The sequence below is a fragment of the Armigeres subalbatus genome, chromosome 3 (genome assembly GCF_024139115.2).
Source record: "Armigeres subalbatus isolate Guangzhou_Male chromosome 3, GZ_Asu_2, whole genome shotgun sequence".
Lineage (NCBI taxonomy): Eukaryota > Metazoa > Arthropoda > Insecta > Diptera > Culicidae > Armigeres > Armigeres subalbatus.
In genome coordinates, this window is record NC_085141.1 from 106,570,061 (window position 1) to 106,583,124 (window position 13,064).

The 13,064-nt window shown below is 41.5% G+C and overlaps 2 protein-coding genes across 2 annotated transcripts in view; one reads left to right on the forward strand and one right to left on the reverse strand.

Annotated features, from left to right (window-relative positions):
- Positions 1-2,845: 2,845 nt before the first annotated feature.
- On the forward strand, positions 2,846-4,885 carry LOC134219960 (uncharacterized). Its single transcript, XM_062698869.1, has one exon. It carries the CDS (start codon positions 3,263-3,265, stop codon positions 4,790-4,792), a length of 1,530 nt encoding a protein of 509 aa, XP_062554853.1. The 5' UTR covers positions 2,846-3,262; the 3' UTR covers positions 4,793-4,885.
- Positions 4,886-12,900: 8,015 nt separating this feature from the next.
- LOC134224593 (latrophilin Cirl) overlaps positions 12,901-13,064 on the reverse strand; it is a 169,683-nt gene continuing 169,519 nt past the window's right edge. Inside the window, exon 4 of the mRNA XM_062703999.1 lies at positions 12,901-13,041. Within this exon, the coding sequence (XP_062559983.1) occupies positions 12,979-13,041 (63 nt within the window). The 3' untranslated portion in view covers positions 12,901-12,978. The remainder of the gene's footprint in view (positions 13,042-13,064) is intronic.

The window sequence follows — 13,064 nt, forward strand, 5'->3', positions numbered from 1 at the left end:
GTTGATAGTAACTATCAGTGCTCAACTGCGACTCATGGGGGCGGTAGCAGTGCGAATCCGCACCAGGGAGAGCGCAGAACGTTGGCTTTGAGGGGAGTTGATAGTAACCAACAGTGCATAATTGAGACCCATGTGGGCGGTAGCAGTGCGAATCGCACCTGCGAGAGCGCAAAATGTTGGCTTTGGGGGAGTTGATAGTAACCAACAGTGCATAATTGAGACCCATGTGGGCGGTAGCAGTGCGAATCCGCACCTGCGAGAGCGCAAAATGTTGGCTCACGGGGGAGCTGCTGGTAACCAACGGTGCATAATTGAGCCCCATGTGGGCGGTAGCAGTGCGAATCCGCACCTGCGAGAGCGCAAAATGTTGGCTTTGGGGGGAGTTGATAGTAACCAACAGTGCATAATTGAGACCCATGTGGGCGGTAGCAGTGCGAATCTGCACCTGCGAGAGCGCAAAATGTTGGCTTTGGGGGGAGTTGATAGTAACCAACAGTGCATAATTGAGACCCATGTGGGCGGAAGCAATGTGCGAATCCGCACCAGTGGGAGCACCAGTGGGAGCATTTTAAAGAGACTGTAAAGGTGTTCGGCCGTACGGCACACTATTTTTGTACATTTTTATAGCCTAAAGAGACTAATAGAAATTTTGGATTTGGGCAAAGCTTCTTAGTTGTCGACCAAGTGTGACTAAGAAGGACGGCAGGGCTGAATGACCCAAGTATCCCAAAATAAACTATTTTTTCATGCGATGTGAAAATGCGATTTTAGGGGAACAAATCAATACTTCCAACACGAAACTGGGACCAGTCTGGGTGCTGGTATAGCGAATCCGCATCAGGGGAGCGCAGAACGGGGAGCTTTGAGGGAGTTGATAGTAACCAACAGTGCATAATTGAGACCCATGTGGGCGGTAGCAGTGCGAATCCGGACCAGGAGAGCGCAGAACGTTGGCTTTGAGGGGAGTTGATAGTAACCAACAGTGCATAATTGAGACCCATGTGGGCGGTAGCAGTGCGAATCCGCACCAGGGAGAGCGCAGAACGTTGGTTTTGAGGGGAGTTGATAGTAACCAACAGTGCATAATTGAGACCCATGTGGGCGGTAGCAGTGCGAATCCGCACCTGCGAGAGCGCAAAATGTTGGCTTTGGGGGGAGTTGATAGTAACCAACAGTGCATAATTGAGACCCATGTGGGCGGAAGCAATGTGCGAATCCGCACCAGTGGGAGCACCAGTGGGAGCATTTTAAAGAGACTGTAAAGGTGTTCGGCCGTACGGCACACTATTTTTGTACATTTTTATAGCCTAAAGAGACTAATAGAAATTTTGGACTTGGGCAAAGCTTCTTAGTTGTCGACCAAGTGTGACTAAGAAGGACGGCAGGGCTGAATGACCCAAGTATCCCAAAATAAACTATTTTTTCATGCGATGTGAAAATGCGATTTTAGGGGAACAAATCAATACTTCCAACACGAAACTGGGACCAGTCTGGGTGCTGGTATAGCGAATCCGCATCAGGGGGAGCGCAGAACGGGGAGCTTTGAGGGGAGTTGATAGTAACCAACAGTGCATAATTGAGACCCATGTGGGCGGAAGCAATGTGCGAATCCGCACCAGTGGGAGCACCAGTGGGAGCATTTTAAAGAGACTGTAAAGGTGTTCGGCCGTACGGCACACTATTTTTTGTACATTTTTTATAGCCTAAAGAGACTAATAGAAATTTTTGGATTTGGGCAAAGCTTCTTAGTTGTCGACCAAGTGTGACTAAGAAGGACGGCAGGGCTGAATGACCCAAGTATCCCAAAATAAACTATTTTTCATGCGATGTGAAAATGCGATTTTAGGGGAACAAATCAATACTTCAACACGAAACTGGGACCAGTCTGGGTGCTGGTATAGCGAATCCGCATCAGGGGGAGCGCAGAACGGGAAGCTTTGAGGGGAGTTGATAGTAACCAACAGTGCATAATTGAGACCCATGTGGGCGGTAGCAGTGCGAATCCGCACCAGGGGAGCGCAGAACGTTGGCTTTGAGGGAGTTGATAGTAACCAACAGTGCATAATTGAGACCCATGTGGGCGGAAGCAATGTGCGAATCCGCACCAGTGGGAGCACCAGTGGGAGCATTTTAAAGAGACTGTAAGGTGTTCAGCCGTACGGCACACTATTTTTGTACATTTTTATAGCCTAAAGAGACTAATAGAAATTTTGGATTTGGGCAAAGCTTCAGTTGTCGACCAAGTGTGACTAAGAAGGACGGCAGGGCTGAATGACCCAAGTATCCCAAAATAAACTATTTTTTCATGCGATGTGAAAATGCGATTTTAGGGGAACAAATCAATACTTCCAACACGAAACTGGGACCAGTCTGGGTGCTGGTATAGCGAATCCGCATCAGGGGGAGCGCAGAACGGGGAGCTTTGAGGGGAGTTGATAGTAACCAACAGTGCATAATTGAGACCCATGTGGGCGGTAGCAGTGCGAATCCGCACCAGGGGGAGCGCAGAACGTTGGCTTTGAGGGGAGTTGATAGTAACCAACAGTGCATAATTGAGACCCATGTGGGCGGTAGCAGTGCGAATCCGCACCTGCGAGAGCGCAAAATGTTGGCTTTGGGGGGGAGTTGATGATAACCAACAGTGCATAATTGAGACCCATGTGGGCGGTAGCAGTGCGAATCCGCACCTGCGAGAGCGCAAAATGTTGGCTTTGGGGGGAGTTGATAGTAACCAACAGTGCATAATTGAGACCCATGTGGGCGGAAGCAGTGCGAATCCGCACCTGCGAGAGCGCAAAATGTTGGCTTTGGGGAGTTGATAGTAACCAACAGTGCATAATTGAGACCCATGTGGGCGGTAGCAGTGCGAATCCGCACCTGCGAGAGCGCAAAATGTTGGCTTTGGGGGGAGTTGATAGTAACCAACAGTGCATAATTGAGACCCATGTGGGCGGTAGCAGTGCGAATCCGCACCTGCGAGAGCGCAAAATGTTGGCTTTGGGGGGAGTTGATAGTAACCAACAGTGCATAATTGAGACCCATGTGGGCGGAAGCAATGTGCGAATCCGCACCAGTGGGAGCACCAGTGGGAGCATTTTAAAGAGACTGTAAAGGTGTTCGGCCGTACGGCACACTATTTTTTGTACATTTTTTATAGCCTAAAGAGACTAATAGAAATTTTTGGATTTGGGCAAAGCTTCTTAGTTGTCGACCAAGTGTGACTAAGAAGGACGGCAGGGCTGGACGGGACTTTGTTGCTCCGATGAAAAGTGCGATAGCAAAATTGAACACGGGAGGTCTAAGTGCTGCTCAAGTTCAGGAGATCGATGCAGACGATGGCGAAGAGATTGTTGTTCGGGGAATCGGTGACAACCCGGTCAGAGAGTTAATACTCTCCAAGGGAATTATACCTACCTACCCATTAGAGTATTTTGAAGCAAATGGATGGACCAAACCTATCGTTACCCTTCCCATGACTCGTCCAAATGCCACTATTGTAGGATATTATACCCATATTCGAACTACCATTCGACGCGACGCTCCTTCTATTGGCTCAGTTCTAGCCTTTATCGAACTCCTATGTACCTTGATCACAGATACACTTCGGTTTGACTGGGTCAGTCTCGGTGTGGCTATTGGTGCAATAGATCAGATAATCTCCCCCCTGTCGCTTTTGACGGTTGCAAGAACATCATCCGCTCCCCAAATAGGAGAACATTCGAATAATATCACATTGGAAGAAACAATTGATCTGGCGATGTTGATCCTAGGTGGCTTCCGGGTCCATCATGCAACAAATCAAATCTATACTGATAAATTGAGGGATGCGCTCAAAAATCAACTGACGACACCCGTCTTGAGGGACTCAATTGAGGTCGCCATTGTAAATCTGGCAGCAGTGTATGCTGATACAGAATTTATCAAGCTCTTGTGCGCAATCGATATGTTTTTTGCGATGTTCCCAAAACATCGATTAACAAAACTCCGCTTTGGAACTCTGATTCTTTCGTACAAGGACTGTACAGGGGTTGCCGCAATTGGACACGGATGTGAGCTCATGAGCCACAGTACGAGGATTTTCACACGCTGGCTTATGACGCCGACACTGAGACAGGATTTTAACCGGATGAATATTCCGGGCCAAGAAATCACTCTTCCCTATTCTTATGGACCCTATTTGGCAGGATTAGGATTAGTGGATAAAAGCCCCTATTCGGCCGCTCTGAACAGTGGTCTACACATGTTTTCGCATTTGATAGGTTGCGCGGTATTGTCTACCCGGTCAATAAATGCGATATTCTTTCAGCCGAGTGGGTTGAGTGCCATAATTGATAATGCAATATTATTTATATACGCACATTCATGTACAAGTTCGTTACAGCTACAATTCTTCAAGAGGACAGAAACAGCGGAGGTGAAGAAAGTGGAGGAAGAAGCTCGTCGTCAAATTGAACAACTACGGCAGCAGTTGAGAACTTTAGCATCGGAGGAAACTGAATCTGAAAATGGTGACATTGGCAATGGAAATCCAGAAGTAGAGTCCATTGGAGAGCGAGGTGCAGGAGACTTGGACAATGTCGATGACGCAGGAGACTTTGATGATTTATACTCCGAGGAACCCCGAAGTAGAAATGCTATCGACTGGTACACCTATATTTTTAAGCATTGTAGAGGAGCCATTCCAGATAGAATGAGAGCGGTTGCCTATGATAGGTGGTCACAGATAAAAGATGTCCGGCCAGGGACTGTTGGAGAATTTGCCAAGAGGATGGGCCGTGTTCAAACCCATTGATTGTTAGAGTCGAATCTTACCCTATTGATATAACTCTATATTACCCCATTTAGTTTGTAAGATAATCCCTAACCATGAAAAAAAAAAAAAAAATGCCAATAAGAAGAAGAAGAAGAAGAAGATCCCCACACTGGGACAGAGCCGCCTCGCAGCTTAGTGTTCATAAAGCACTTCCACAGTTATTAACTGCGAGGTTTCTAAGCCAGGTTACCATTTTTGCATTCGTATATCATGAGGCTAACACGATGATACTTTTATGCCCAGGAAGTCGAGACAATTCCAATCCGAAAATTGTCTAGACCGACACCGGGAATCGAACCCAGCCACCCTCAGCATGGTCTTGCTTTGTAGCCGCGCGTCTTACCGCACGGCTAAGGAGGGCCCCTGTCAAAGGGTAATGAAAATGAAAAATGCCACATAAGTCTTGGGTAGCGCCGGGCAGAATTCATCAGGAGGTTGGAACGTTCGGTAGGATGCTGACTGGTCAGCAGGAATCCAGGAGGAGCTTACGGAACATTCAGGAGCTGGTCGGCAGAGCATCGAGAGGCGAGAGTCGAATAATTCATTAAAAATTGGATATGTTTAAAACCACCTTTCTTTTCAATTTCCTTGACCACTGAATTTAAGGTTTTAATTAGGTATAAAAATCATTCGTTTTATTAAAAAAATAATATCAACGAAAGCTTATATATGCCTGATAGTCTACCCCCACTAAAAATCGATTAGGTTTAATTCAATATAATCGATAGAAGCAAACTTGAGAAATTTGTCGCCTTGGGGTGGTATTGCCAACTGTGGTAGAGGTAGATTTTGCGTCGCGCGTCGTTCAACCACCACCACGTCGATCCAGAACCTTTGCATTTTCTCACCTTCTTTCTAGCAAGTAAAATAATAAGCGTAGTGGAACAGGAACACGAACTCCTGTTGTCCCGAATATTCAGAACAGCCTAGTCCGATATAGTGCTGGTGATCATCGCCGATTTATTAGAAAGCTTGAATGAGTCACGTCATATAATCTTCTTCTTTTCTGGAGTATTGGTATTTTTTAAAATTTGATGAATATATTTAATTATTTCTTAACTACAGTTGCATTTGAGAAATGTTTTCCAAGCAATCAGAGAAAGCTATTCTTAAACAAAATGGTATTAATTCTTTCGTATTTATCGACACAATCCAACGCTCAGCAAAAAATGTTTGAGACATGAAAAATAAAGCGTGATTTTAAACTAAAACTAACTTAACCGTTGTAAAAAGTACATCATCGAAAAAGCACGTTTTTTGTAATCAACATGACATCATACGAGTTCCGGAAGAGTCAAATTCGCATGATCAAATTAGGATAAAAATTGGTCACAATTTAAATTTTGACAGTATGTACTAAAAATACCTTTTATAAATATCAAATTAGTTCATTTTATACCCCAACCTGACTGTAACTTTACAGATCCGTATTTTTCAAAAATATTCTTCAAAGGTATGCTTGTTCTAAGTTTCTCGTATTTGACTCGACAAATCGGATTGCAATCCAACATTCTACTAAACAGAATAATAATAATGCTCTTCATTCTGCTGTTACATGATGCGCGAGTGATTTTGTTATTTTAAATCACAGCCACAACATCTAGTTTTTTTTTACCATAAAATTTGATTAAAAAAAATCTGTTTTTTTATCTGATTCTGGACAATGATTCAAAGTGTTAAATGTTATTATCACATTGAGATAAACTCGTTTTAGTATGGTCGCAACTGTTATAAGGTACACTGGGGGAAGTGGAAAAGGAAAAATCGATAGTGCATGTTTGAATTAGTGTAAAACCAGTTTAAATGATTTAAATGCGTTCAATCAAAATGGACTATCAAAAACAGTCAATTTTGCACCAACTGTGCGGTAATTCATACCATTTTGGTCGCTTGAAATTTATGGAAATAGATTTTAAAATTAGGAGTTGTTTTTCCACTTTTCCTAGTGGGATGGGGTAAGTGGAAAACCCATGTTGCCTTGACCTTCAATAGTGATGAGTAGTTACATATAACTAAAATCAATACGATAATTACTCTGAGTATCTTTTGTGGAATAATTTCATTACCTTAACGGAATAGATCCTCAAGGAATTCTCGTAATAGCTGGTAGGCTGGTTTTGCCTTCTCGGACACTAAGTGTACGTAAAGTCTATATGTTCGCCCCAAAGATGAATATTTTAAAGGAAAAATTGGACTTACAGGGTTATAAACTAATCAACTTAGTTTAACGAATTGAGATGATGTGTGTATGTGCGTATTTGTATGTATGTGTGTTCGCAAAGCACGTACAAAATTATCAGCTATTCTTAAGCACTTGTCCTTAACCGATTTGTTCGCAAAAAATTGCATTCAACGGCGAAACTTGTTAGGAATAAAAATTAATGTGAATTAAACAATATATTTACCTATCAGTGCTATTTTTAACTTTCTTATATATTTTTTTCAAATGGAACACATGTGAAAGGCATCAGTACCGATAGGTGGATTAATCAGGCATTTTCTCATTTATATGAGTCCAATCACCACGGGAATCACCATGATAACAAAGAAGGAACATATTAAGATTCACAGCTATCGAAATAAACCCTGGAAGGAAGAACAAAATTGCGTAATTAGAACATTATCCACTTCCCCGCAGTGTTTGATACCTGGGGTAAGTGTAAAATCTTTGAATTATTTGCTTTCTTGGTACAAACCACTACCAATTGAATGGGATTAGTTTAATTGTATTGTAATGGTCACCTGTGATATAAATTCACTTGAAAAAAGAACATTTGGTGCAAATAAGAATTAATTTTATGAATGCCAATATCAATTTTTCGCGAAATCTAAAATTACAGTTCAAGCGTTAACCGTGCTAGTGTATGTGTTATACAAATTTCAACATAGTATTAGTGTGAGCATCAAAGTATAACATTGCATGATGCTATGATGTGGTAAAAACTGTAAAGTATGTACAATTCCAATTTTTCGAGTCGATTTTTACACTTACCCCCTTTTTCCACTTCCCCCAGTGTACCTTATTTATAGATCAGAACCAAACAGATGAATGCATGAATATTTGGAAACATTGGCTTTTTGGGATGTCGTGAATAGCAGTGGCGTAGCCAGAAAATTGGTCAGGGGGGGGTTTTCTGAACAATTTTTTTTTTCGAAAAAAAAAATTTCTTCTAAAAATGTTGTCTCTGGGGGGGGGTTATGCCCAAAACCACCCCCTTGGCTACGCCACTGGTGAGTAGTATTTCCCACTCAGATACCAGTCATGCCTGCATTTGCCCACTAAAAGTCCATGAAATGCCTGCACCTTCAAAAATGCTTAAAGTATTTCCGGACTGTGATTGGAAGTCTTTACTCGTTAGTCTCTTGAATTTCAAGGAAAAATTATGTATTTATTATATGTTCTATTTAGCGGCGCAGCCGAAATTTGGATTAACAAAAATTCTCATCTTAAAATTTTTGCTCTAAGGGGGGTTTTGACTCATGGACAAACTCATGAACGATTCAAATCAATCTTTTGTTCTCCTTCGTTGAAAATAATTAAGGGGGAATGAAGGTTGGCAACACACCACTACATAGATCCGTATTTTTTGAATGAGTGTTTGTGATATTGCCCGGTGTTGCATAGAACAAAGGATACCCGTGCGTGTGTAGACAAAACATTGCCCCAAAAATTGTTTTTAATCGCTTTTGGTCGTGCAGGATGACTGGATGATTAGGATCGATGAATGGTTTTAGCAACACTGCTCCTTACCATTTAAAAATCTCCATAAAATGCTATGGGTGTAGTTTTATCATCCCTTTAACAAACCACTGTTCACAGATTGATCAGAAATTTTATTTTAAACAAATGTAACATTACATTTTCCCTTCAATTAGGGCATTGATAGTCCCTTAAATTTAGGAAGTGCAAGAAAACAGAATTTAACTTTAAATAATATAATTTTAAAAAGTTCATCTAACATCTTTGCGGACATTTTAGTATCAAAGATTCGTGTTTGAGATCTTTTTGATTGGGCTTGATTTCTTCATTTCTCCAGATACTATGCATGATATTTGCTATTCTTTGAAGTACTTTCTTCAGGAACTTGACAGTTGATTTTGATTGTCTAATGTCGGCTAAAATCTGTCGTGCTTCACACAGTCCAATGTTCGGCAGAACGTTTTGATAAGATCTCAGGATGCGCATTAGAGTGATTCAAAATTTGATTTTTCTACCCTTTCCTTGAGCGTAAATCTATTCTTGTAATCGTTTCTAGATATTTCCTTGTAAACAATTCAGCACCCAAGCTGTCAAGGCATAATGAATAGAGTTAACGGGTCACTTCTTCTTGCAAAGCACTCATTTACCCGAGATAAGATGAAAAGATTGATAAATGATAAATCCTTCTTTTAAGGTGGAGGTTGGTTACGTTCCATTGTTTGCATATCAAGGGAAAGTTTCATATTTTTATGACGATTTCGAATTCTATGGATATTTTTGCATATGTGATTACAAAAGGATTAGTTTTAACAAAAAACTTTGAAAAAATCTGCAAATATCAAAATAAACATAACTTTTGATATATTGTGAATTTCTTCGCCAGGTGAAACTTCATACTATTTTTGGTGCTTTACCATCAAAATGCCAAAAACGATTTTTTTTAGTTGTACCAGTATTGCACGAAATTGTCGATATAGTAAATTCACTTCGCTTTTCTCTCGAGGCACGTTCCAAGCGATCCGTTAAGGTTTTCTACTCCTATTATCAAAAGTTCAAATCTTGCGTAATCAGTGGCGTAGCCACGGAGGTGGTTTTGGGCATAACCCCCCCCCCCCCCCAGAAACAACATTTTTAGAAGACATTTTTTTTCGAAAGGAAAATTGTTCAGAAAACCCCCCCGGACCAATTTTCTGGCTACGCCACTGTGCGTAATAATTTTCGTACAATGCTGAAATTAAAGTCGATTGTTTAGCATAAGTAAGCAAACGATCTACGGATGTTTCATCCCCATGGGCGATGTGATTCTTTCAATTCGTGCTCTTGAAAAAATCACTAGAAAAAGCAATTCGTGCTCTTGAAAAAATCACTAGAAAAAGCACGTGGTTTCCAAGGTTTCTGTCAATAGACCTGTGCAGGAGTTCATCAAATTCACTCACCTAATGGATTTTGACACTTGAGCAGGGTATTCACTCGAACAAAAGTTCATTCTATGTTCATTTATGATCCGCTAAAAAGTCATAATTTCTTATGTCGTTTTCGTTTTGAGGTGTAGCAACACCGTTTAGTGCAGCATTTTGCACGGCAAAACGAACGTTTCGAGTGCAGTTGGGTTTGTTTGTTATGGATACCTGTTGGATACCATAAAAAGAAAACAATAATAACGGGAGAAACTTGACAACAAACTACACTACACGGCACACTCTGATTTTTTCTGGTGCTACACTGCTTGTTTCAGTGCAAGAAAAATGCTACACTGGTGTAGCACGAAAATCAAAAACGAACATTTTCGGTGCAAAAGTGTAGCACCAGTGTAGCTACACCGCAAAAACGAAAACGAAAACCATAAATTTATCCATTGTAAGAGGAAAGATTGGGGCCCCCCTTAGCCGTGCGGTATGACGCGCGGCTACAAAGCAAGACCATGCTGAGGGTGGCTGGGTTCGATTCCCCGTGCCGGTCTAGGCAATTTTCGGATTGGAAATTATCTCGACTTCCCTGGGCATAAACGTATCATCGTGTTAGCCTCATGATATAAGAATGCAAAAGTGGTAACTTGGATTAGAAACCTGGTAGTGAATAACTGTGGAAGTGCTTCTTGAACACTAAGCTGCGAGGCGGCTCTGTCCCAGTGTGGGGATGTAATGCCAATAAGAAGAAGAAGAATAGGAAAGATTAGATAACTCCTTTTTTTAAAAGCACACATTTGCCCAGAAAAAGGTAAATATGCGAAGTACATGTTCTTTTATAACACGCGTCCAAAAGTTAAGAATTAAATTCCACCATTTTTTATACTAACAGATTTTTAATTTTAGTGCAATCACCATTTTAATAAAGTAGTCAAAGTTTCAAAGTTTCAAAGTTTAAGTCTTTGAGTCAAATTTTGAGTTGTCCCATTCCTAATAAAAATGAGATGCGGCACAGTTTTGGGCAGATGAGGCGATAGAAATCCTAACTAATCCCTAAATCAGTGATTATACCAAATTGATGATTTCCACGAAATGTCCCAGCTGGAACTCCGCGAGATAACTTTCCGCAGTTTGTCATACGAATAGAAGACTCCAAATTTAATTTATATTGTGTAAATTACGCGAGTTCTATTCGAGACCTTAGAATACCTTAGCAAAAGTTGGGCAAAATTTGGATTTTTTTATAAGTAATCAGCAAAAATATTTCAAATGAAAATGTTGACCAAGTACACATGTTATAAGTCTTCAAATATTGTGCAAGATCAAAAGAAGCTAAAAAAAAGGAATAAGTCCATGGGCACCTTGCCAATAGAAAATGGGATGGTTCTCTAAGATATCAAACACAATTTATTTTCGAATAAAATGTATCGACTACATTGTATTTTATTTCTATAATCTTTCATTTTTTAAATTGTGTCCACGGGTGTTTAGCTGTAGATTAGCTTAGTAAGATATTAATCGTATGTATACAAAAAAATAAATGGCCTGAAATGATGTAATTTATCATATCTATGATTGATGATACAAATTACAAATAAACATTCAGTTTTTCCGATCCAGAATTGCCCATCGAAATACGAAAATTGAACCTGTGGCAATAAAGATTTTCTTGATTCTTTTATAGTTGTACAAACTCATATCGAGCAAGTGTTGTTCTATTAACGTCAGGAAGCGTTTCCTTATATCATTTACCCGCAAATTTGGCTTTTCTTTGCCTAGCGATAGATGCACGACTACAAAGTAACACCATTATGATGGTCGCGGGGTACGATTCCTGGTTGAAAACTTTCTCGACTACCCTGGGCATAAAAGTATCAAAAATGGAGCATTTTCTCAAAAACCTTGCAGTTAATAACTGTAAAAGTGCTTAATAAATATTAAGCTGCAAGGCGGAAGTGTCGTTGTGGGGGTGAAACGCCAACGACGAGAGCTCAAACTTGACAAGAATTTGACAAAAGGAAAAAAAACCTGGCAATAAAAGAACAAACCCTGCAAAGAACAAAAAATCTGCCATACCTAATACTAATTAAAAACATTTTTTCTGATTATCACGTTTTCCAAAATCGTCAAGAAATATTCGGGACTGGTCTTCTTGGGTATAAATCCGACCCTGTCCCTCGCACCCGGCACAGCAGCCGAAATGGAATAATTCACGTGTGTGATGGCGCGGCCGCGAGGGCAGAAAAAATCCATAGGTATTCCAACAATCCACCCGATTCACATATTCCCAAAAGCAATACACACGATACCTACAAGGAAATAGATTTCCCCATGCACACATACACGTTGAGAACTTTGTGCCAGCAAGAAGGAAATTGCGAGCAATTTATACTCCACCCCACGCCGCTCCTCTCGAAATCTCGCTGCCGCCGATACACAAGAATATGGACCACGCCACAACACGCCAACCGGAAACTCCAGTCTTTTCTTATAACCGAGTGATTCGCTCTGTAGCTACGTATCATACAAAAATAACAACGCGAGCACACACTGTCCATACCTATCATCATTCTTTCTTTCTCTTTTGAGCTTTTAAAAGCAGTGTAACTGTACAATATTATTGTTTAACCAACAGGGTCGAGAAAAAATACGTCCTTTCATAATACAACACCTAACATATCCTAGCACACGCTTTTGCTACAGATTCCGCTTACCGCTACTTCCGATGCTGACGCCACTGATGCTGCCCCGACCACCGGCAACTCCGACGTCGCCGATCCCGATGACACCACCACCGCCTCCGCTGCCGCCAGCCAGATGGTGATGCTGGTGCAAATGATGATGCAGATGGTGGTGATGGTGATGATGCAGCAGCGGTATGCTACTGGCACTGATGGCCGCCGCACTGGACGACGTGGATGTGGCGGTGCCCGTTTCGGTCAGATTGTACACGGCCATCTCGGCACCACCGCTGCTGCCGCCACTGCTGCTACTGCCACCACCTATGCTCGCACCGCCCCCGCCGCCGATCCCCCCATGGTGACCACCGGCGGTGGCGATTATAGATGCTGATGATGTGGTTTGTAAGGTAGTAACAGTAGCTTGCTGCGGCTGCTGATTTGCTGAACGTAATAAATTGATTTGA